The 27,096-nt window shown below is 38.3% G+C and overlaps 1 protein-coding gene across 1 annotated transcript in view; it reads right to left on the bottom strand.

Annotated features, from left to right (window-relative positions):
- Window positions 1-27,096, bottom strand: part of CNTN1 (contactin 1) — a 252,855-nt gene that overhangs the window by 44,988 nt on the left and 180,771 nt on the right. Inside the window, exons 12-17 of the mRNA XM_086748148.1 lie at window positions 25,800-25,917; window positions 24,011-24,161; window positions 21,423-21,550; window positions 18,623-18,798; window positions 5,792-5,912; window positions 588-746 (exon numbers count right to left, since the gene is read on the bottom strand). Of these exons, the coding sequence (XP_086604274.1) occupies window positions 588-746; window positions 5,792-5,912; window positions 18,623-18,798; window positions 21,423-21,550; window positions 24,011-24,161; window positions 25,800-25,917 (853 nt within the window). The remainder of the gene's footprint in view (window positions 1-587; window positions 747-5,791; window positions 5,913-18,622; window positions 18,799-21,422; window positions 21,551-24,010; window positions 24,162-25,799; window positions 25,918-27,096) is intronic.

Genomic DNA, 27,096 nt, shown 5'->3' with positions numbered 1-27,096 from the left:
TTTCATAATTTATGCATTTATGGTAAATCTTGCAAAGAAATATACATTAGCATTGCCTGCGTTCAGGTAGGTGCCTCTTCAACTGCAATTATGTGGCACAATGATGACATCCAGTGGTTAGAAGGATAATCTTAGCTATGTTTTCTCTTGGGGTGCCAGTTTTAACACAACTTGTAACCTAGTCTGCTCCCAGGAAAAAGCAGACAATTTTAAACAACTTTCTGCGTAACAAATACAGAAATTAAGACACTAGTTTGTCATCCAAATTAAGCTGTAAATAAGCTTTTATGATTCTAGTAGTTGATGTGGAATGTTTCAAGCAACAAGGACAGAGCCAAAAAAAAAAGGTAAAAATTCTGGCCTGTTCTTTTCTGTATTTCTTGATACTCAGTTCAGGCTCTCCAAGTGCTGCGAACAAACCTGTTGACAACACACAGACAGAACAGTACCAGCTCCCAAATCCTGTAGCCGACACTAACAGCATCTTTGCTTTCCTTTTATTGTGGCTATTTTCCAATTAGCCACGCTTTCTAACAATCAAACACTTTAAGACCTACTGACTTTATTACTTCTGGCATTACTTTTACCTGTTTTGGCATCTTTCCACTCTTCAGATAGAAAGGTTTTTGACTGGATAGTGTATTTAGAAATAGGGCTATGATTGTCTGTTCCACGACTCCAGGTAAGTGCTACAGCAGTGTCTCTAATTTCTTCTATTCTTATACCTCCGGGAGGGCCTGGAGGACCTGAGGGGGGAAAAAAAAAAAAGGTAGTTCAATTCACAAATGAATTATTCTGAAAATGAAAATTCACTAACTTTCCTACTTGTATTTATCAGACACAAGGCTTTTGAGCCTCACTTTATACTTAAGATTGAAAATGTATATCTACATTTTAATACTCTACAGAGTGATTCAGAGGATAAGTGCTCTTGCATCTAACAACTACCAAATGAAACTGCCATGACTCCTGCCTAAGTAGTAATATGGAGATTTTCTTAAGTGAAAAAATGATACTTTAAAACTGTTGCTGCTCTTTTTTTCAAACAAAATGAACTTGGAGTCATAATAAATGCATGAAATTGTCATTCCTAAATTCCATGTAATTATGACCTTATTGGTAACCCACCTTTAATATACACTTCTGCTTGTGCCATATTGGTCCTGACTGCAATTTACATGGAAAATCTTGTAATGTATACTGGAGAAAAATCATACCTTGAAAGACATTTCTATAGACCTCTTCACATTTCTCTTGGCCTTCATATTACCTCAATGTGGTAAATCCATCACCAGATTCAAACTTCATACAGACTAATATAACTCGAGTGAAAGCAGAACTAGGCAATGTTTCTCTACAGTTCTACCAAAGGCTTCCCATAACAAGAATTTCAAAATCTATGCCAAAATGTGGAATTCACTATACCCACTGAACTAAAAGCAGTCTTGCAAACTAAATGGGTGAAATCAAACACCCTCTGTGCACTAGAATAACCACAAAGATTGCCACCAAGGAACAGAAGCAGTAAGCCGTCAAAGAGAAAACATTTTTCACAAAACAGTCATTCCACATCTGCCCTTTCAGTCTTGATCATCAAGAAAGACCTATAAAATTCTAAAGAGTATTTTCTTTTTCTTCATAAGACAGATACTTGCAAATATTAATTTCAAAATTCATAGCTCGAGTAAATATAAAAAGTCATGAACTAAATACAGATGTTGGCTTGACAGCATATTACTGTGCTCCCAACACCCAGGTAAATCATTAGAGATAGAAGTTGCTTGTCCTAAACTAGTTCAGTCTCATCTTTGTGCTTTTCAAGTACTAAATATTCTTTCTACTCAAACCAACTACTTAAAATAGCTGTTAAAATAACAGCAATTATTCTCAATCCACATTGGATGGGATTAATGGCTTTAATCTGGAAGAATGGCTTTAAACTGGAAGAATGGCTTTAAATTGGAAGATGGTAGATTTAGACCAGACATAAGGAAGAAATTATTTACTGTGAGGATGGTGAGGCATTGGAACAGGTTGCCCAAAGAAATTGTGGATGCCCCATACCTGGAAGTGTTCAAGACCAGGTTGGTTGGGGCTTTGAGTGACATGGTATAGTGGAAGATGTCCCTGCTCATGGTAGGGGGGTTGGAACTAGATGGTCTTTAAGGTACCTTCCAATTCGAACCATTCTATGATTCTATATTCGGCTTTAAGTTTGTTAGTTGTACTTCAGATCTGAAAAGATAGGCCTCTGTTCCCCAAACTTGCTGTTTTTTCCAGGTGTATCACCAAACGTAATAAATGTTCTTACATCTCCTCCCTAAACCTCATCTGGTTTATTTCTGAACAATAATAACAGACAGAAATTGCTAAAGTGAATGTCTGCAGTTTTCTAAATGCATTTTTTAAATTAAAAAAAAAATGTTCTAATTACTGCTAATCCCACACCTCTACTTTGTGTGGGTAACCTTTTTACTGTTGCTGTGCTGTGCCTTGGTCACCAGAAGAGAGGCTAAATATGCAGATCATCAGGCACAGGTGATTTTTTCATAGAAAGCTAAGAAGAAAGCGATGCAAGCACACACATATGTGAGTACAGGAATCGTCATCTATAAAAGACACCACAATGTTCAGTAACCTGTGCTAAAACCCCTCAAACTTACAGTAATTTTGTAACCCAAAGCTTAGTACCTACTTAGAAACTTGGCCTCTATATACTTTCAGATAATTCTTTTAATATTGTTCTGGTTTTGTTATTATGCTTCTGTTTCATATGATACACAGTTATGTGATATATATTAACTGTTGTGTAAAAACAGAGACAATGCATTAGAACTGTTGAGAAGTATCTTCTGATTCCATATTCAGAGATAATAACCTGCCAAGATGATTCAGGTAATTATCCAGCAATCTGATTGAACAAGTCCCAGAGCTTATTAAAAAAAAAAACAACAAGAAATAACAGGATATATTTATCTGCAGTATTTACAGAAAAACAACATAAAACCAAAACAAAACTAACCCAACAAAAATAATGGAATGAGATTTCTACATCAGATCTAAACATACAGTGTGCCAAATGTATCTTCAGCTCTTGAGCTCCTTATTTTCTTCATAAATCCGAGCAAAAGCAATCAAATGAAATTAACTGAATGAAACCAATATATTATCATATATTGTTGTTCCTCAGCATCAATGAATTTATCCTTCTAGCGAGCAAGCAATTCCATTCCTGACTTCAAAAGTATTCAAATTTAGACTAGGTCCTTTAAGAATATATATGAGATTGCTTAAAAAGAAATAAGCGTGACCACTCTACACAACCTATTGAGCTATGGCCTGTGACTTTGACAATCAAATTCCTGACTGTTTCTTCTCCTAAGATCCAGTAATAGTTCCGATTTAGCATCCTTGGAAAAATATACCTCAGTTGACTACTGGATTCTTCACAACCAACTTCTATTAAAATTCAAATCTTGGCATTGAAAACGAAGCTACTAACTAGCTGTCCTCAGACCTAACTTTCAAGGTAAAGACTAAATACATCACTGCATGTGGAAAGAGGCTCTTACTCTTCACAGAGGATGCACAAAGAAGAAGTTGTTGCTACGGGCTGATTTTTAAGATGAAGGTTGTTAGTCAACTCTCCACCATGGTAACATGTGTATTTCTAGCCCAGCTCTAAGGACTTAGGTAGGTAATGTCTGAGAAACCCATTCTCCTGCAAGACTGTTCACTTCAGAAGCCTTCGCACTGGAAGGCATGGAAAGCTTCATCAGTCCCAAGATCTTTCTTTTCTTCATTCTTTAGAAGATATGTCTTAGAGCTTCCCACCTCACTATCAAACTTTCTGAAAACGGCATTTGTCAGAAAACACCAGGGCCCAGCTGCTTACTCAGGAAAGCTGAGCCAGGATCCATGAGTAACCCTAGGGTTGGTAGTTCCTTCAACAACGGGGCATAGTCCCACAGGGTCAGAATGCAGTTGGCAGAGCCGGGTGCTGATACAACAGTCCTATGTACCACAAGGAATGAATCAAGTGCATTCAGGTGACAAACTACTGCACGTATCCCAGCAGTCCATCCAGGCAATGAGCTACCTACAGCATAGGTCTGAAGCCCATCCGGGAGGCGAGGCCACAGACAGAGCTGGAAGCAGGCACGTCTGTAACATAGGTCCAGTCAGGGCTGAAGGTCCAGGGCTGAACTGGGTGGGTGTCCTGGGTGAGGCCAGTCAGGGTCATTGACCTGAGAGCACCCCTATTCATGCACTCAAAGGCCTGACAGCATGATCTTCAGCACACTAGTATCGTTAGCAATTCTCCTGAACCCATGAACACAACACCAATTTTAATACTTCGAGATCACATAGGACAATCCATATGGACTGTTAAATTGTACTGTGGACAGACAAAGTATCTTCATGTGCCTGCACGAACAGCGGCTATCCTTTACTGCTTCATCGATGAGACGCTCTGGAACCTAACTCTGTGTTTTCTTACTTTGCTGTTGCCTCTACCCATTACAATGGTAAATATAATGTCACTTCTGTCATATTTCATCAGATATTTACCCCTGTCCCTCTCAGACGATGAATCTTCCACTGACAAAAATGGCAGTGAGAATTACTCAGCACTAAGCAGAACTGTATTCACTGTATTCAAACCCAAATGTTAAGGATAAAATGAATGCCTAATTTCTTCCACAACATAATCTCAGAACAATGATTCTAATTATAATTACTGGGTTAGAAAGACAGTCAGAATATTAATAAGGCACCTTGTCTCTCTTTATATTTTTTAAAAGGAATTGTTTGCATAATACTAAGATACATGAACACACCCTTCTCTTTTTCTTTGTAGATGTATTCTGGAATTTCACCAGGTTGCTTTGACATTTCATCAAAAACTGATGAAATTTTGCTGGCTGTTAATATCCAGTGAAAATTCAATACAGAAATATTCAAGTCCACAACATCCTCAGTTGACAGAAATTCAGAATCAAGGCACAAGCTATACTTTAGTTGCTATACAGCTGTATACTACAACTAGAATGTGGGGCAAAACACGATAGCAATGAGGCCTCAAGCAGAAGTCATGTCTGCTTTGAATTGTCAGCATTACAGAGCACTGGCACTTCAGACTGTGTTATACCTGGAGGCACAAACCAGAGTAAAATGTCCAAAGGAATTAACTCATGTGATTCCAACTACACACTGTAATGTATCTTGTGGGATATGTACCGTATGAACAAGCACAGAGTTTTGAGACCACAGTAACACTTAACAGACAGACATCAGTTAACAATGGAATAACCTTAACTCCAAATGTCCTGGTTTCTGTCATTTGAAAACTAGGAATTATTTTAATGTGGGCCTAGTATTATACACAATAATTTAAACCATAAAGCTTTATGAGAAAATAGAAGTGGCTTCCTAAAAATGTTATACAGTGGACACATTCAAATGATACTTTCAAATGATACTTAAAATAGATTTAAATAATGAACACCAAATTAAACTGCCTAAAAATTACTTCAACATAAGGCAAACACCCATAATAAAAAAAAAATCTTTATTGCTTTTTAGGAAAATACATGCTCAGTTAGACCTCTAAATGTCTGGAATAGAACCAGTACCCTGAGCAAGCTTTAAGGACTTTGCGTATTCTTGCACTTCTCATTTTACTTTCTGTCACTTCTTGATAAGAAATAAGATATTCTATACAACCAGAAATACTCTGTTTGTCTAGGTGAAAACCACCCACATTTATGTTTTACCTGGAGAACCTTACCTCTTACCACAAGGTCAGCTGAAGCCGAGGAGTTGTCCACAATCGTCTGAGCAGTGCATGTGTACCTCCCAGCATGCCGCAGCTGAACGTTTTTAATGAGCAGCTCACCATTGGATTTAATCTGTTACAAAAATAGCACTTAGTGAAGCAGTAAACATTCCTGTACAGGTATGTGATATGTGTCTACACATCCTTCCCAACTGATAAACAGTGGCTGCTATTTCCAAAAACCAAGTGCTTACTCTGAGCATAGATCACCCTCAAAGATACATTTGATTTATATGACAGCTGTGGAAAGTGTCCTGTGTTTCCTGAGGAGCTTCTGCTCTTTAACAGACATTAAAAAAAGAGACGTCTTAGTAAAAGTTTTTTTTTTTACAAGCCAGCATCGCCCTTTTACTTTTTGAAGTCCATACCTGGATATTAAATTTAGTCAAGATTTTTTTTCATAGACAGCACTTAGACTATTGTTCTGCACCATTATCTGCTTTTTTTATGCACGTTTGTATGATAACATGTCATAGAGTCTTACTAACAGGGTAGGATGCTGTTTGGCTCTTCCTTTACAAGCCCAAAGCAGTGCAAATATTTTTATGACAGAGGCTACAATCACAGACTAAATAAAGATGCACCAAAGAGAAAATAAAATGCAGTGACTACAATGAAATAACGATGTCCAACATGTGTCACGACTCCTTAGAGGAAAGGCCAGCCCCGCTCTGTACGGTGGTGTTGGCGATGGACAGGATGATGGCAGTAACCATAACCCCTGTGGTGGGAGGCTGGGCTGCTGGGGCCCTGGGCTGGCTCCGAGAGAGCGCAGTGCAGGGCAGCCCCTTCCTTTGGTGGCCCAGGATGGGGGGCATGGAGACAGAGTCACAGGGAGGCCTCAGCCAGGGCCAACCCCCTGCCGTGGGACCTGCTGTTTAGGCAAAATGCTGCCTTTCGGGCCCCGCCAGAACTACAGCTCCCATCACGGCACAGCCCAGTCTGGCCACCAGCCCTACTGGTCCTGACCTGCTGAGTGGCCAGCCTAATTCCCAGTCCAACTGCAATGCAGCCTCCTCATGATGGACCTGCCCAGCCACCCCTGGGCCATACCTGGCCCTGGCAACTTTCATCAGACCCCCTCTGCTCCCCTCCCTTGGGTCCCGTGGGACAGGGCCCTTGGTGGAGAGCTCCTGCCACTCCAGCCATGCTATCCCACCGGCTCAGCCCTCACTGCTCCCTGGCAAATGGCACCAGGACCTCCAGGGAAGCAATTTACCATTCAATGAAGCTCATACCCTCACCATCACCATCACAGGCCCTAATCCTTCCTCATCACTTCACTAATGCTAAACTCTTGGGAAAATGTACAGCTATTTTTTCAGAATTCCATCAGGTCCACCATCTGCTGCTACTTGTGGCTGTATAGATAGGCAAACTGAATAAAATATCTTTGTCCTATGACACTTCTGTGAATTCACTGAGTAACTACATGTGCACCTGTAAAACACCCAGCAGATCAGGCTACTATATATATACCACCATATTCATTTCTTAATGAAAAACACATTTTATGTTAAGATATTCATCAAATGTTTAAAAATAACACTCTTGGAATATTTTGCTATCTATCCTGCAGAACATTCCTGAAAAAGATTACTAGGTTAAATCACATGTGTTAGTCTTAAAGGTATTTCAGAAAAAAAATCAAATGTTCTCTGCAAAATATATCCGATTGCTTTCATGAAAGTAAAAATGTTACAAAAGATTAACAGATGCATTTATACCACACTATACCAAAAGTGGCAACATTCAGATTTCCTAACTCATTCCAGATTGTTTAGAAATGCAATTTTATTTTAAAAAACAAACACTGGGATAACTCACTGCCATCCTGAAACCTTCACAGGCCAGAACAAAAGGGATTCAGATGCAAAATGGTACATAAAAAAGAGATTGCTGAATATTTAGGTTTAAGAATTAGTGCTATCATCAGGGAAGGTTCTAGGGAACGGCAAAGACCTTCAATACAATCTCAAATATTATCAGCTGTCACTACTGTCTCTGCATTTAGACATTGTGAAGACATGAAATAAAGCTATGCTATCCAGTTTACATTTCCCGATTTTAAAGGAGGGGGGAAAAAAGCAAGGTTAAATCTTTTCCAAATGTTCTGAAACTAGAATGCCAGTTTAGAGTCTATATTTAGAGGAGATTAAAATAGCCAGATAAAATTATCCTTTTCCTTTCCAAACTCCAGTGAGGATTTTGGATGTCAGTTTCAAATTCTGCTGGCATGAAATTTCAGCACAAACTGAAATCTGTTAACACCAATTTTCTTTTGTCCAACATAAGAATTCACATTTTTAATTTATTGAGGTAAACCAGTGATTAGATAAAAGGAGAATCGCGCTCACATGAAAGATACTACTTAATTCTGGCTAGCGATATGTCAGCTGATTCCCACATAAAGTCAGAGAGAAATACAGGTTAGAGTGTACCTTTTCCATTTTTTGAGTGGCACAAGTGCCATTAGCAATGTGCAAACAGATTAGCTGGATCAGTGAACAATCCAATATTCTTGACATATTTCTGACCATTTCTCTTTCAGTTGTTATTAAACTATGTTCATGTGTGTATATATATATATTTTCACACTTTTCACTCAAGATTAATATGACATGGCTTTTAATTTAATTTGCCAAAGTGCATGCAGGATACAGAGATGAGGTGAGTCCGGGACAGTGACATTTCTGTGCAGGTGCCCTCCTGGTTTATTCGTGAAAAGTCCAGGGGACTGCCTTTGAGGACAGCATCCTTTGAAAATCTGTGGGGATTACTGCATAAGTGAACACTGGCTGGCTGCCTGACTTACCACATGTAAGTCTTTTTTGTCTACAGTGGGCTAAGCAATGCTGTCAATGCCTTAAAGGAAGAAAAATCAGTGGAAGTGTCAGTACTTCTGTGGGAGCAGAGAGGGTGGCTACCTGCTCCTCTGCTCTCCAAAAAATTACAACAAAGAAGCTGCAAAAGTGCAAACTCTTTGAGTTTTTTTTTCATTTTGTTCTTACTGGGTTTGGTTTTAACAAAAGAGAGAAACAGTTCTCTGTTTGAGTGCTGTGTATAAACCTTCAGTTTATTACCACTAAAAGTCATCCTAGAAAGAACCACACTGCCTGTGAATCTCTGATCATTGCCTGCACTTTGATCTGCAAATAAACATAAGCAAAGGTTTAGAAAAACCACATAAACTTAGAATTCTCAGAATCATATTATTACTTCAATAACTAATGATTACAAATTCTTAATAGTCTTAGCACTCATTAATTCCTATGTTAGCACTTTAATTAAAGTACTTTATATTTCTTAATGATGTGTCCATATACTTGCTCTAACATTAATTTCCCTTATGGGAACTTGATCTTAAAATCTAAATTATGAAAAACAGATGGGAAAATGTAACATAATTTAAAAATCAACAACTCATAGATACAATATTGTATCTTGTCAGTTCAGAAGCTCTCTTGGACCAAGGTTTTATGCAGTTGGTGATGAAGCTTTCCATACCTCAGAAGAAGCCTATGTTCTTGGTGGTAAAAGAAGAGCTTACAAAGCAAATAAAGACCATGGGCATCAGCAAATTCTATCCACAAATTAGATATGAAGGCACTGTACGTTTTAATTCAAAAACCTCGGCTTGGCTAAGTTTAAAAATGCCTTCCTTAACTCAGAGAAAACTGAATCACAGACTGGAAATACTGATAGGAGTGCTCAGGGATGTTCCAAGGGTATCTGTGGTTCACCACTCAGTTACTTACCAAGTTTCAAGCAAAGACTTTCATCATATGAGCCCTATATTTATGCTTTAATAGTGGTGTCAAAAATAGTGGTATATGACTTATTTCCGAGATTCACTGTTCTCTTTGGACTACCACCTTTGCCAGTGAATTACTGAAAGCCATCTGAACGTGCTCCGGTGTGATCAAAAATAACTTACAGGAACCCAGCCTTTTGACTGAAAGCAGTATCCACTTCTGTTGGGACCTCAGAGACAATACAGGAACTTATGTTTGCATGAAGCTAACAAGCCCTTTGTATTAATGTAACTAATGTACCAGAAATGCAAGAACCTGGTAAGCAGAGACAGAGTCTTTCTTTTTTTTTTAAATTCAGGTTTGAAAATTAGACATCTGAGCTTCAGAGGTGTTTAATACATAATGGAAATAAGATGACAAGACAATCGATAAGAAGTAATGTGGAAGAGATTAGATACTTAGTGATGAGATCAGATTTTCCAAAGCTAGCAATAACTTAAAACATTTTTTTCTAGTACTTGTACCTAAAATTATCAACTCTAAATGAGCTCACCTGAATTGTTTTGTTCGTGCCAGTAGAAGATCTGCTATGTGATAGATAGAACAGATAATCCAACAGTTGTCGATAAATGTTAATGTAAATGTGTTTATAGCTATTTTCCTGACCAGACATGACAAGGGGACACCACCACCAGTGCAGCTCTATTGTCTCGGTCCTATTCTTAGGAGAGCTTATCTCACTTTGTTTTATAAGCCACAGCTGGCACAAAAGTAACGGATAAACAAAAAAAGCTGCAGGATAATGATGACAGTCATTCCCACTGAAGAGTATCTTCCTTCAGTGAGCTATATTTATATGAAAGGGAAGTACAGTACTAATTCTACCCCTGAAATGTGGACTGGGAAATATTTCCAACAAATATATTATTCTTCCCCATTCAGCATACCACTGAGAATGCCTGAGGATACTATGATTTGAAACAGCATCTCTGTGGTAATATGCTCTCTTATTTCATTTCCAACAGCAGAAAAAGCCTAGGTACTTGTTTACTTATACTCATGGCTCACAATTCTATTACTGATGATGAAAATTCACAATAAACTACAAACTACATTTCTATGAGTAGTGCTCACACCTGGCTTTCTCAGCTCCTCCTCCTAGGGACAGTACACGGATTTTGGTAGTTTGTGAAATCTTGCAAGCACATAAGGTAACAGTCAACTGATTTCGCAGTTTAATTTTTTAATTCTAGCACAGAAGTTGGCATAGCTCAATCCTCTAAACAGACCACATTTCTCTGTGCTGGAAATAGCACTGTGGGTTAATAATAGGTTTCCTCAAAGGCTTCTGTCAAAGCTAACTGATTGTTGGCTTTACCCTCAGCACCGTGTCTTCTGCTTTCCTTCCCCTCCTTGGTCTTAACCACTGACTCCATCCATCCCATTCCTTGCTCACTACATTACTATTAGGCCCTTGCCTCTGCATTTTACCCCAAACCTAGCCAAAATATGTGACTTCAAACTCACTCACGTCTAAAGTGTCTCCCTAATACATCAAGGTGCTGAAAGCAAAGTATGGAGATAGTGACTTTGGAGAGTCCTGGGACTCTTTTTCAGAAAAAGCAGTAGCTCAGCTGATTTGGTTGGCCATGCTTCATGAACAATCACCTGCCCCCTCAATATATTCAACAGACTGTATCGAATAAGCTCACTATGACTCTGTCTCCCAGGTTTTGTTCCAATCCATACACAGTCTATTCCTCCTTGTCAGTGAGTAACTGAGCTTTCCTATCTAAATATTTTTTCTCTGATTCTTCAGTTCTCCTCCTGAACTTTCTATTGACTTCCTGTCACACAGCTGGAGCTAGACTCCACAGTCTGCAAAAAGGATTACCAAGACAACTAGTGACGTGAAGAAAAATTAAAAACTTGCTATCTTTTCTGCTGTAGAAAACTGTGGAATGTGCAAGGAGAGACTTATACCGTAAAACCACATGTCTGCTCCATAATATTGCGGTGGGTTGACCTTGGCTGGATGCTAGGTGCCCACCAAACCACTCTATCCCCTCTTCAGCATGACGGGGAGAGAGGGGACAAAATAAGATGGAAAAAAAAAACCTTGTGGGTCAAGATAAAGGCAGTTTAATAAAGCAAAAGCAAAGGCTGCGTGCAGAAGCAAAGGAAAACAAAAGATTTATTCTCTACTTCTCATCAGCAGGCAATGTCTGACCACTTCCTGGGAAGCAGGGCTTCAGCATGCATAGCGGTTGCTTCACAAGACAAACATCATAATAACAAATGTCCTCCCTTCTCCTCTTTTCTCTTAGTTTTTATTGCTGAGCAGACATCATATGGTATGAAATATCCCTTTGGTCAGTTTGGGTCAGCTGTCCTGGCTATGTCCCCTCCCAAGATCTTGCCCACTTCCAGCCTACTGGCTGAGAGGGGTAACATTGGAGAGACAGCCTTGATGCTGTGTGAGCACAGCTCAGCGGTAGCCAAAACCCTGGTGTGTTATCAACACCTTTCTAGCTACCAACACAAACCACAGCACTATGAGGGCTGCTATGGGGAAATTAACTTCATCTCAGCCAGACCCAACACATACGTTGACACAGGAACACGCAGGAAAACACCTTTGTCTACCATGTCCAGCTAAGGAAATGCAAATTACAATAATTTACAAAAATCAAGCAGGTATTAAGGTGTACTCTTCTAACAGGATTTTTATAGTCCAATTTATTCTCTGTGGTTTACACAAACAGTTGCTTTGGAGATCTTTCCTTTTTGGCAAATGCTGTCTCCAAACTAGAATTAATCTAATCTATTTTAGACATCTGTAGCATGGATTGTGGTATCTGAACTAACCACCTTTTACAGTCAAAGCAAAGAAACAGGCCCTTCCATGTGTGATTTACTTCAATGTAAAGCAACTGTCTGGCCACACATCTCCAGAATATTATGAATGTGGTCCTAGAAGTCTGCAAAGCTTCCTGTACTTCAAAGAGGGATAAAGTAAGATGAATAATATTTGCATAAGAGAAAAAAAGACTTTTGAGAATACAGTGAAGTCCATAGTATTGAAGGTTAAATGTGAGATGGTTGCAGGGACATCAGAACAAGTTATACACAGACAGCTTGGATTCAGAAGTGACTTCAAAGCTGAACAGTGATTGAGCTACAAGTGCTGCAAGTTCCGTGCTGAACAGGCTTGGTTGCTTTTGTGCCATGTCCCTGAACCTATGAGCACTAGAAAGTGCTCTGTGGATTCAGCAGGTCTTAATTCCTACTCAGAAGCAGCCATGACACTGAGATGTGTCAGCACCATCTTGAACAATGCTCCTCATTCTGTGAGACCTGTGTAGCTGGGTGCAATGCTATGCAATGTTCAGGATCAGTGAAGACCCCTTTCTTGTCCTGTGAACTCGCTGGGAAAAATTCCCTACCAATTCTGCAAAAAAATTCCATTATTAAAGCTGCTGGTAAAGTAAATAATTCCTAAATGTCTAAAATTAAATTATCTGCCCATTCTCAGTGTTAAAATTCTTATTTTTATGGAAATTAGAAAGAACAAAGCATAAAGTTCCATGATACATTTTCTAAAATGATCTCATTCTTACTGGTACCAAGCTTTGGTCAAACAGCTTAACTCCTTTTTTTCAAACACTGGAGCTTCTGCTTGTCGTGAAAGGTGCTGATATCCCATCAGACAAAGAACTGTGCACCAGCATATAAATGTATTGACTGAGCGAAATACTGCTGACATCTGCTTTCAACACTCAATAACATCTTTGGTACACTTCATTTAACTATGTTTTCTTACATAGCTATATTAAACCGTCACAAAATCACACAATATTTGAAGTCAGAAGGGATCTTATCCAACCTCCATGCTCAAAGCAGGGAGGGACTGGAATGGGTTGCTCAGGGCCTTCATCAGTCCAAATATTTTGAATAACTTGATATATGGAGACTTCATAGTCTCTCCAGGCAACCTGTTACAATATCTGACCACCTTCACAATGAAAGAGTTTTCCTTAAGTTTAATTGGTATTTCCTGTTTTTCAGTTGCTGCCCATCACCGCTTGTCCACTCATTGGGTGCTAATGAGAAGAGTCTGGCTCTGGCTCTGTATCCTTAGTTCTGTCTCACCAGGTATTTATCCATGTTGACAAGATCCTCCTTAGCTTTTTCTTCTGGAGGCTAAATAATCCCAGCTCCCTTGAGCTCTCTTCATATGTCAGATGCTTCAAACGATCAATCATCTTAATACTACCACTGAGAAGTTCAGCAGAGGGTTTGAGGGCAAGCATCTTTGATTCTTCTCCTTTTACAATAGGAACAGAATGATTGCTTTCTACTTTTCAGTATACTTTAAATGGAAGATGCAAATTTCATAATAAAACTCAAGAACCAAACAATAGAAATCAAGAATCTTTGACATGCAAACAATTTTAAGAGAAATCCAAAATTCTCATAATTTAAAAAAACATTGTTTATCTTAAAAAAAAATAAAGCAACGAGTTGCAAGTTTCTTTTATGAACAGACTTAGTCACTCCAATTTTACACCCACCGTTTTAGAATTCTTTTTTTTTTTGCTGGCTTTATTTTGGTTTTGCAGAGGAGAGGGGAAACTCAACATCTTGAGTGGGGCTCCATGAATACTTTTTTAAATAAATTATAATAACAAAGCAGCATGAAGCCTTGAAGCTATCTGATGTAAAAACAAGGATAGTACCTTCTGTGGGATGTAAAAAACACACTAGATGCCAAGAACAGAACTTACAAACCACTCCAGTAAGGTACTTTAAGTAATCCAGATATATACATGATAGGGTGCATTTTGGTAGGTATGAAAGGGTCTCAAGTACCCAAATACAGGTTTTCCTTATGTTTTTTTTTTTGGTAATGTCACTGCTAATATGAGAAAACATGAGCAAGCAACAAGTCAGTTGTCTCTATGACAAAACTTATTGTCCAGCCTTATTGTATTTTTCCATCACCACTTCCTCTTTCTTTTAATGCATATAAAATAAAGTTATTTGCAAGCAGGCCAAGTTCCTGAACAGTTGTATGGCAATTTAATTTATTAAAGATAAAATGGTCAGAAAAATGTCAGAGTTTCAGGTTCACTGAATTGTTTAAGACAACTAATATATAATGTAGCAAACACAGGAATATTGATGGTGTGGAAAGGATTTTAAAATGTATGCATGTCTATATGTGACTACGACTGTTATAGCCTACATTTGGACACTTCCTAAGTGTATGTACAAGTTTCTGACTTGAATCAGTTAAATTATGGAGCTCCTCTTCCTGACTATACATACAAATGGATTAGTGTGGCTCCAAAAGTATAAAAAACCAGTTACACACCTTCACATATTAAAGAGACTTTTTTGTAATAAACTTAAAAGAATATACTTATCTTGATAGTGTATATTTTAAAAACATGTATTAAAAGTAAGCTTTTCAATCTTTAAATATACATGACAAAAAGTAGATCCATAAATAACAAACGATCGAACATTACAGTTTTCCAGATTACCCGAAGTGCTGTATCTCTATGGGACTTGAAAGGATGTTTAGTTCCTCAATCAAATAATCAGAGGAAGAACCATACATAAAGTCAAAAGCAATCCATTTAATAGTAAGATTTCAATGACTCCATTTAACTATTTAAAAGCTAACCAATTAATACACATATATTGCATTTTAAATATCATTGTCCTAGGAAATCAAAACAGCACTGACAAATGTTCTTTTGATAAATGAGTTTTCGTACTAATATAATGCAAATTAGTTTTGCCCGCAGCAAATGATGGAGATACCAAAGCTTCCATTTAAAGAAAGAAGACTTACGCAGGTATTTACATAAATTTCATTAGCATTCCATTATGTGTATGTGACAACAATACTAGTATTATTTTGAGAACTGAACTACTGTGGCTGTATCAAGTTTCAGCATGTTGATCTGCGTTGTCACATAAATTAATAGTGATATTATCGGAAAGACAGATGAGGATCCTTCATCAACAGGAAATTACAGCACAGAGAGCATGCATCACATATCCAACAGTTTTAATATTCATGACGGAATGTTTTTTTCTTTTATGTTTGTGAAGGGTTGAGTGGCAGTATGGGACTCCACCGCTTAAAGCCCAGCAGTTAGGGCTGCTGCTGTTAAATGCACAGCAGCTCATCCCTTTGCATCCCAGAAAGGCTGAGCAAACCTGCCACCCAGTGACTTCAGCTAAGAACTGCCAGAGACGGAAGCAGTAGGCAGGAGAAAATCCCTTTGCTCACACAGCAAGGAAAAAAAACCTTAATGTAAGAATACGATAACTTATGAATGAAATAGAAATAGTGAAAGTGCATATTCCTCTTAAATACATCCTATATAAACTTGTGTATTGGATTAGTTGAGTTTGTTAAAAATTCTGCATTTTTTATTACCTAAATGCTGAATCAACAGATAATTAGAAATCACAGTTTCAGACTTCAAACACAATCCTGAGTGTCCTGAGTGATGAAGACTAAGATGCCCATGGAAAAGGAACAGAGATTTTCTGCACTTGTTCTGCATTTGAAAGCCCAGAAATAAGGCTTAGGAATGCAAAACAAAAAGCTGTCCATGCTAAAATTTCTACCAGTATTGATCAAGTGCAAAAGGAGAACAAAACCCCAGGAAATATCCCTCAGGAAAATGGAGTTACACACTGACAATTAAATTAATTGAGGTTTATATCTAACCTACTTAACTTTAACCGTCTAAGCCAATTAAGAGTTAGTCACTCTTCAGCTACTTCTGCATCCTATGGAGTATCCACTTCTAACTTATTGAAAGAGGAAATGCTCCAGCACAAGATTCAACACCCACATGAAGCGAACCACCTCTTTCTCTCTCTGCAGACCATAGAAGGCCTGTGGAGATCAAGCTAGCCTAGCAAATCTAGGCTAATTTGTTTTTAAAATCAAGCAGTTCAATAAAGTGTCTAAAATATATGGAGTTAACCTGAATTTGGGAACAGGAGATCCAGGACCACACACTATCTGGAAGATTAAACAAGTGGCTGGGAATCTAAATATTAAGTCAATCTTCACAGAGAATTACACCTTATACACTTGCTGAGGCTCTTATTTGGCCCCAGACTTGTTCACTTGAAATACTTTGCTAGCAAGTGCCCTAAAATTTGGATTACAATTCAGAATTAATTTCCTCTAAAAGAAAAAAAATCCAATTTTCTTCTATTTTTATTCTGAAGAGGAAAACTCAAAACATGTATGTCAATGATACAAAAACTTGTTCAACATATGACCAATAGATGGAGAAAGTTCAGGTTCCTTTCTCTTGCATTGCACAGTATTGCATTACAAAGTCCTCTGGTAAAGGCATTTTTACCTCCTTTCCACACCAAAATCGCCGATTCATCAAAACTTTCAGTCTGATTTTCTGTTTCATGGAACACAATTTCTTTGTGTAACTTCTGTCAGATAGCTAAAAGCAACCAACTAAATAAAATTTGACAAAACCAGAGTTGTTTTATTTGCTCTTTACAAGGAATACATTTAATGGGGCTTTACTCTTTAAGCTCTTATTTTGACTGACACTCAGATTCATTCTAGCCTTTATCGAACAACAAACTAATGCCATTGGGAGGCGATTCAAGCTTTTTCAAGGTACTCCTATGCACTAATTAGTACTGAAGTGTAAATATAAACCTACCAAAAGCATGGCTTAATAGTCACATGCAGGAAATGTTTTGAATGATGCTAGTGTACTAGTGTAGATCTACCTATTTTAATTCCTGAGGCAACACAAAATACACTGCAAACTGCTTAGTATCCTGCTACTGCATTTGGACATAGACATTTGGGCGCTTTATGGCAGAAAGGGCTTTATGTCTCTGGGTTTCAACGTTTTTCTGCTGATCTTAGCATATTTCTACTGGCTTGTTGGACAAGGACTTGTTTACAACTCAGCAAATGAGCAGGCTGAGGTAACTGATTCCTCCAAGGATTGGTTTGTTCCAAATCAGACTAGAGTAGTTATGGTTGAAACATCTTACATAGAGATAAACAGACATTGAAAAAGAATCTCTTGGTCCACGGAAAATCAAATAATATTTCCAGTCTAGGAGAAGGACTCTGCAGCAGGCACTGTTATATGGCACATCATTTTGAACACAGAGCTGAAACTGAACATGGCCCCTGGTGTTCCCGAACACTTCAGGCACCATTAGCAACCTTTTGTCTCCACATTCGCAGTTCCTCTTGGGAGTACAAGAAGAAAAAAAAAAAGGTATCTAAATTCAAGGATTTTTGTATAATTTAAATCCAGAACAATCGAGCAAATATATACACATGTGGGCAACCACATGAGGTTGTTGTTAAATATTAGGTAACTTACCATGTGATTAGACATAACCAGAAAGGATTTCTACTTGAGGTATTAATTTTTAATAAGTCTGATTGATAGAAGACTGTAAAAAGATAACTATACATGCAAACATGAAAGATCTATGATTCCTCTTTCTATGTGCCAAAATGAGTGTCTTTGTATTAACTTGTTTAGTCTTCACACAAACTCTTCCTCCTCAGTGTTTACAGACTGTTTGACTCCTACCCACCATCTGGCCCTGCCTTGTGCCAAACTCCAGAAATGTTGATGAGAAAAACATGGGTAAGTAAAAGTGAATGCATATGCACATTTTTTTAGATAATTTGCACCCATTTTATGGTGATGGTACCTACTTAACAGCTATACTCACTATTAATCAGAGTGGAATTTAACAGAGGTACCAAAATACTTACGTCAATTTTGATATCCAATTTCAGGTACGTACCAGCAAGTGTCTACATGTCTGTTAATGTGCTTAAATTGTAATTCTATTTTATGTCCTTAGCCTACTGCTTTTTTCTAGACCTGAACCAACACAACAAAAAAAAGTAAAACAGAAAATACAGCTATTCACAGTAAAGAAAACTAGGCTTTCACGTATTAAATAAGAATCTATATTATCTTACCATAACATTCCTTTCATAATGTTCATGCTCCTTCTCAAAATCTATTACAAAGCCGTTTAGAGACCAAATAAATGTCAGGTCTAATGTGGGATCATGGGAAGCAATGCACTGCATGGTAGCATTCTCTCCAACGGTGACATCAACATTCAACGGAGCTAAAGTAATCCTCGTAGCTTCTGCAAAGTTAACAGCAAACATGGAAAATTCCAACAAATAAATGTTTATCCAAATGTAAGCTCAGATACATAACTGTTTGATTTTACACTGAAGTGCTCCCTCAAACTCTAGTTTACATGTTATTCATGCAGCTACATTTCAAAGGACCAAAATAAAGAAAACAAAGGAAATATTTTACAACTGAAATGCCTAACTTCTATTTAGCTGTCCTTTGAAAATGGCTATGTTTCAGTCTCTGAATCACATTACTGACTATGTAAAGCTATTTTTATTCATTGACTATGTCTCAGGTAGAAAGAAGACAGATGATGAATCTTATGGGACTTGTGTTGCATTTCTGCTATAATTATAATATTTCTTATGTTTTAAAACCTGTCTAATGAATGGAAAGTTCTACTCAGTTGTCAGGCTGTGCCAGGTTTCCATTAGAGCATTGCAGGAAGGGAGATGTTAATTTATCTACTGAGCAACAATATAATGGATGCGTAACAAACTATGCAAATAGCTACATGAGGAAAGGAAGAGAAAATAATACAACAAAAAGAAGAAAGTTGTACATCCCCCAACAATGTCTCTTATTATTACAGAAACAAAAAAAAAAAAGCAGAGATCTCATTATACTTGCTAGAGCTCTTGGTACATGCATCAAATTCAGATGACAAATTAGCAACGCGGTTCTGGAAGGGACTTATTGGGTCACCTGTTCCTTTTCCTTCAAATATTATAAAAACAAAAAGCCACAAAGTATCTTCCTCATGCCATGACATATAATATCTTTCCCACCAATATGAGGGTGGGAGTAGGGTACCAAAAACTGGAAGACAATAGCCATAAGAAAAAAACTATTGCTACTAGTTAAGACCTAGGTTTGAACACGCTCCAAGCAGCACACTACACCTCACCATACACAGAACAGCAAAAAATCCTTAATAAACCCAGCATTTCTTGTCCATCTGCCTTGGAGATAAATCTTCTTCTGGATCCTACTCCAGTAATGTAAAACATGCTTAATAATGAGACTATGACAATAGCACAACTACTGGCTTTTGCAGAATGGAGTATCTCATAGTGCTTTGAAGTAATCCATACATAGCTGATCTCTAAAATCCTAGCTATGGACACATGCTTAGGATACCTGCTCCATTCCAGTGTTGTGCCTGTACATTCAGCATTTGGTTCTACAACCAGTGATTTTCTGAATGTTTACATGAAGTACTCCACCAGTCTAAGAAGCTACTGAAAGAGTGGTCCAGCAGCAGTGAACAAAAAGTGTGTGGGAAAAACTATCAGACTTTGCAGTGCCTGTCAGCTTCAGATTTAACTTTTTAATTTCCTGTAGCCATCTGTAACGTCTGAGAAGTTTTATGGGCCACACAATGTGCTTGGGAATACCATTTTCAAAGCCTTGTTCCTCAACCTTCATCACAATATGAAAATAATTCTGAAATATGTCATCTGACCCTTCTGTTTCTGCTGCGATGCAAGGAAGACATCTTAGTCTTTTAGTTATCCTTCTTAGATGAATCAGAGCAGAATTCTCCAAAATTTTTAAATTCTCTATATCTAGTTTATAAGGTTTATAAACATACAGTTTAAGTGTTTCACTGTGCAGAGTGAGTATGTCAATGTTCTTCCTGATTTTAGAAGGTATAATATGACTATTAAGAGGCTGGATATTTATTTACATAACCTTTCAAAATAATTAAATGCCTGAGAGTAATATGAAGACACATAAAACTGCAGAAGATGATAAAAAAGTAATTGCAAACATTAAACAAATCTGATTAATCAAAATAAAGTCTTATAATTCATTTGATACAATAAATTTGGTATAATAAATCAGCCAGAAAAATGCTTTCCTAAGATCTGATGATACAGATTAATTCTTACATTAGTACATCAATATTGTGCCATCCAGCTGCCACATCCAGTATGACTTCTAGAATAGACATTAAAAAAACTGTTTGAGAAATGACTCTTCCACTACCAGCGATACTTGACAGACATAGCTGTTCATGAATGTCATCTTTCCTGTCTGTGTTCTACAAGCATTTATTTATTTGACATCAAATTTAAAATACATAATTAAGGATATCATTATTCAATCAATAAAAACTAATACCTATAAAGGAAGGGAATGTAGGAGTGCAATCATGGCTATATGCACCTATCTCACACATTGTAATGCATGTTTCTTTGACTGCAATGCTTTCTCAGTCTTGCTAACGCCCCGCACTACCCCACAAAAAGAAAGAAAAAAAAGAAAATCTAAGGAATGCCAGTAAGAGTCACATTTCTCTGTTTGAGTCACAGCCCCAGAATTACACCTTAGCCTGAGCAGTAAAGCCACCAAATTGAATGAATGCATCAAAACGTGTCAATTAATAACCTCTTAGGGAAAAATCAACCCTGAAAATTGAGATACAATCAATTGGTGGAAACACACAAAATCTCTACTGAGTGATATGCCTTAAAAGTCTCAATTAATTGTTTAATAAGCAATTAAATTAGAAAGAAAAGATACAAAGTGAGTCACAGAAGTAGTGCAATGCTGGAACAAAAATTACTGATTTTGAATTAAGGGATTCTATCCAGAACAAACTAATGCAATCTAGAGGTTTACCTGTCATTTCTAGAACACCAGTGCTATTAGCTTTTCCTCGGTTATTTTCCGCAAAACAGGTGTAGCGACCTTCATCCAGCTTTGTGATATTGATAATTTCCAGGCTCCCATCATCCCAGATACGTATGCTATTGAAAGTGTAAAAATTACAGCATGAGAAATTAGCTATTTATATTAGAAAGCAGTATATTCAGTAGGAATTATAGTAAGTGAAAAGACAAATCACAAACATTTCTTGGAAGCTCCGATCTAACTGCTGCATTTATAAACACTCCTAGAGTAAAAAATCATAGAATAATTTAAGTTAAAAGGGTCCTTTAAAGCTCATCGAGTCCAACCTCCCTGTAAGGAGCAGGGACATCTCCAACTAAATCAGGTTGCTCAGAGCCCCATCCAACCTGGCCCTGAATGTTCCAGTGTTGTACAACCCTCAGTGCAAAAAATTTCTTCCTTATATCTAGTCAGAATCGACCTTCTATTTTAAAACCATTACCCTTTATCATATCGCTACAGGCTCTGCTAAAAAGTTGGTCCCCATCTTTCCTGCAGGCCCCCTTTAGATACTGGAAGGCTGCAATAGGTCTCCACTGAACCTTCCCTTTAGGCTGAAGAACTCCAGCTCTCTCAGACTTTCTTCACAGGAGAGATGTTGCAGCCCTCTGATCATTTTTGTGGCCATCCTCTGGACCCGCTCCAATAGGTGCATCTCTCTGTGCTCAGGACCTCAGAGCTGGATGCAGTACTCCAGGTGAGGTCTCACTAGAACAGAGTAGAGTGGCAGAATCACCTCCCTCAACCTGCTGACCATGTTTCTTTTGATGCAGCCCAGGACTTTCGTTTTCTGGCTAACATGAATGTAGAAGCCCTTCTTAATATTCTTTGTGTCCCAGGAGATCCTATTGACTAACTCCTTGAAGAGTTGGAAGTTTGCTTTCCTAAAATTCAGGTTCCTGACTTTACTTTTCACCTGACCCTCAGGAGTGTGTACTCCACCAGCGCATAATCACTGCAGGCTGCCTCCAATCTTGACGTCATCGGTTAGCTCACTCGTATTGTTGACCAACAGGTCCAGTATGGCACCCCCTCTGGTAGGGCTGTCTATCACCTGGCTTAAGAAGTTATCCTCAATGCATTCCAGAAGTCTCCTGGACTGCCTACAGCTCGCCGTGCCACTTTTCCAGCAGATGTTGGGGTGACTGAAGTCCCCCAGCAGGACAAGAGCCTGCGAGTGTGATGCCTCCTGTAGCTGGACTAAGAAGGCTTTTTCAATAGGCTCCACTTGATTGGGCAGCCTGTAGTAAACACCAACCACAAGGTTCCCTTTGTTTCCTCAGTCTCCAACTCTTACCCATAAGCTTTCAACCTGCTTGTGGCTATCGTTCAGATACAGCTCTTCACACTCTATCTGCACCTCCTTCCTCACCTGTCCCTTCTGAACAGCCTGTAGCCATTGATAGCGGCACTCCAGTCATGGGATTTGTCTCACTAAGTTTCAGTAATGGCAACTAGGTTGTAGCTTTCTAGCAGTATAGTGACTTCCAACTCCTTCTGTTTGTTGCCCATGCTGCATGCATTGGTGTAGAGGAACTTCAGCTGGGCTGTTGGCCACATCACCTTCTTAGAGGAGCAGCCCTTAATTCCTTTGAGGTATTTCACTGGTGTTTCCCTGTTGGCTCCTATTACCTCCAGAGCCCCTGGCTCATCTCTATAAGACTTCAAGTGTGTTTTAGTGTACCCAGCACGTCTCACAGCAACAGGATGAGGGCTCTTGCTAGCATCTTGTCCCTTTAACCTTGGTGTATTATCCCACAGGTTGTCACAGGAAAGCCTGATATTATTCCCCTCCCTCTTCAAGTCTAGCTTAAAGCTCTGCCAGTGAGCCCTGCTAGCTCGTGAGCAAAGACCCCCTTCTCACTTTGTGAAAGGTGAATCCTATCTGACAACAGCAAGCCTGGTGCCTTGCAGACCATCTCATAAAAAAATCCCAAAACTGCGGCCACAGAGCCATGTATTAATAGACTGGGTCTGTCTGTTTCTTCCAATGTCACTGCCCACAACTGAAGGAGAGAGGAAAATATTACCTGTGCTCCAGATTCCCTTACCAACCATCCCAAGGCCCTGAAGTCTCTTTTTATCGCCCTTGGACTATGCATTGCAGCTCCATCACCACTCAAATGGAGGAGCAGTAACAGACAATAGTCTGAGGGCCGTACCAGGCTGGGAAGTTTCCTAGTGCTGTCCTGAACCCAGGCCCCAGGCATAACATTTAAATAGGCTGTGTCATGGGATGCCTCACATTGTTGGAGCAAGAGAGTGTACTTTCATTCACTTGTAGCCATTCAAATATTTTTCTTACAGTTTTGTGATACAATTCAAATCTGAAATGTGAATAGCACCAAACAGACTGGTTAATATCCCACCAGCTGTTTGGATCCACACTGCTAGAAACATTTTGGCATATAATTTTCCTGAAATTACACATTCTGCTGCCCCTGAAATCTACGAAATGAGAACTAGCCTACAGGATAAACAGAAACATAAGGCAGCATTTTTAAGATTCACAGTGTCCACTAACAGTCAATACTAACCGGCTCCCATTTACAAGCAATTCTGTTCCTTTGCTCCATGAGAATTTTGGCTTAGGAGCAGCTTTAGGCTTGCACTCAATGATTACACGGCCCCCTTTAGCTGCTAGGATTTTCTTCTTCATAGGGTTCAGTTCAAAAGTAGGAGGTGAAGCTGAAAGCAAAAGTTAACATGAGTACTGCTGTTCGTGATTTTTCTGCAGAATACAATTTGTTTGCAACATGAAGGTAAATGACAGAACTACTGAATTGAATACAAGCATCCATTATTCAGACCAGTGAGAAAATATTAATGATACACAGATGTAGTGAGAAGTAGATGATGATCTAAATGAAACAGGAAAAATCATTATGTAGTTCTACGCTGTGTTACACTAGAGATTTCTTTCTGTTGATTTCTGAACCTCCATCTAAGTTTAATCTTACAAGATCAAAGCCCCCAGAAATCAACAGAAAGTTCCTCCCTTTCAAAGGCCTTTTGATCAGTTCTAATAAAATTTACATTCCTAGAGCCCAACTTCTGTAAGAAATTGCTCAGTCGATCATACTTTCAAATATAGTTGGGTTTACTTTTCAGTGGTTTTAACCTCCCCTCCAGCAACTTTAAGGTTGTGGCCTTCCGCCTCTTTGTAGTTTTCTGTTTCGCCGACTGGCCTTAGGTGCACTCTCAGATGTACAAGAGGAATGAGACATGACTGCAGCAAGTACCACACTTATGTATCTGAGGTCAGACCTCTGCTTACTAATTTTCTCTTTATTTGTAACCAAATAAAAGAAAAAAATGCTTTTAATTATTTTGCATTTGGAGTACCATCATTGTTAATCATGCCAGCAAGTGAGTGCACAGCTTGAGGAAATAGGGCTACTAGTTAATTACAGCAGTACAGAGAAAAAGCCTGATAAACATCCACATCTTACCAACATTGAATTTTGAAAATGTGCATGCAAAAACTGCTCACTTCTGGGCAATCCAAGCTGGTAGTGAGTACATAGTAATGGAAGAACAGTGAAGGACGAAGTATGGTTGTGCAATGGGTTGGGGAAGTCAAGAATAGTTTAGCTCTTGGGAAAGTCTGAAGGCAAGCGTGACATGGAAAGAACCCATGCTAACTACTGCAGGGAAATCTCCTAGGAAAGCTACGTCATACAGCCAGTACGCCTGCTCTAATGACATCAGTAAAAACGTCAGAAATTGTTTTAAGCTTAAGCACTGTGGATTTGAAAGTCAAACTTTCAACAGGATGGTCCTTATGAAAACACAATGGATCAATAACTGTATCCAGCCATCAAATGGGACAGCTGTATTGCATGCAAACATTGCCGCTGGTCTTAATGGGTTGTGGAAGGCAAAAGCAAAGGGGAGAGTGAAGAGGAAGAGCTTCAAAGGCCTAGTGAGTGACAACACGGTTTCTAAAAAAGCAGATTTTGCCCTCAGAGGAGTGAGCACAGCAAAAAAGAAAATACTTCTCAATCAGTTTTGCAAGATGGAGAGGTTAGACAGCAACTCTACACGCTTCATATAATTTCTGCACTACCAGTTCCTCTGAGGGGAACAGCAGCAAGCAAACATCAGAAATAATACAGCAAACATTCCCTATAAATTAGTAACTTGATTCCTCAAGTCATTGCCAAAAACCCAGCTAGGCAGCTCAAACAAATCACACCTCACCTAGACGCAGTGAGGGTTCTTAGCTTTATCCTCACAGGAACCTGTTAGCAAACAACGCTTGCAAATATAACTGCTATTTTACTCAAACCCGAAACAGTAAATAGAGCAAATAATCCCACTGACCCACAATCTTCAGTTCAGCATTTGCATAAATAATTCCATGTGTGTTTTCTGCTATACATTGGTACATGCCGGCATCGTCAAAGGTCAGACTTTGCATTCTTAGTTCACCTTTCCGGAACTAAAACACAGAACCAATAAAACAACCAGATATTCATACAGACTACACATGCTGGAGAATTCACACCCATCCACATTTCTTAATTTATTTTTTTTTTTGTGACAGTGTTCAGAAGACAGTCCCTCCCACAACATTCAGGCACCAGTGAGATTTAATTTTATCCATGTTACATTTCACTCTTTGTGACAATGTGTTCACCTTCTTTTTTTTAAAGGAACATTCAGCGTCAATTGAAAATTTCCTGGAAAAGTCCTAGCTGAGTGGCACTAGACACATCAACTCTTCAGTATACTGTTACCATGACAATGCAAATACTACTGCTTCAGAAGTAAGAAACAAGAAATTAAATTAATTTTATGCACATAAGCCCTGTTTTGCCATGCTCAGTGTTCAATATGTTATATTGTATGTACATTGTTCTACAACAGCAAAGGGTCAAAGCAAGTTCCAATGAGGAATGAGTTTTTCAGAAGATTCCTCTGGGAGGTAGTATATACTATTTTCTATTACTTTGTTTTAATATAGAAAGAAAATATACTAAATCAAAATAAATTACTTGATCTATTTCTAAAAAACCGTGTATAAAAATGCACAGTGTGATGAGGTATTTTGTAAATTACAAATAGATGTCAATCCCTTTTATGAAAGATCACATTGATAAATTCTGGTTTTTTGTGAAAATTAAGCTGAAAAGCTTTAAACTTCGTATACGAGTCAATTGGGATACATGAAGCAGTGGAAGAATACTATTTATCTGGAAAAAAAAGATTAAAGGAAACATATTTCCTGTACCGTTTTATTTAAAAACAACTAAATTAGATCTTCTACAAGGAATCTTTGTTTTGTGCTACGTGAAATACTTAATTAATATTATCTGATTTAGAAACAAGTTATATTCTCAAGATAATGTAAATATTTCTGCTATTTTCCATTTGGAAACCATCTCACAATATTAACACACAGCATAATCTTGTGTACTACTGGAGAATTACACATCACTTTCTGCAATCTAGTATGTAGATTTTGCCAGTGAAAGTAAAGTCCAGTGGGGACTGGCAAGCAATTCACTTGCTGAAACCACTTGTTTGTAATAACTGCATAATCTGGAAGACAGCGTTTTTTTCTGGTTTAAGCCATCTCCATATGGCAGATGGTGATAGCCCTGTTCTGCCTCCAACC

The sequence above is a fragment of the Chlamydotis macqueenii genome, chromosome 1 (assembly GCF_036417535.1).
Source record: "Chlamydotis macqueenii isolate bChlMac1 chromosome 1, bChlMac1.mat, whole genome shotgun sequence".
NCBI lineage: Eukaryota > Metazoa > Chordata > Aves > Otidiformes > Otididae > Chlamydotis > Chlamydotis macqueenii.
Note: the sequence above shows the minus strand (reverse complement) of the source record. Positions and strands in the feature narration are given on the sequence as shown.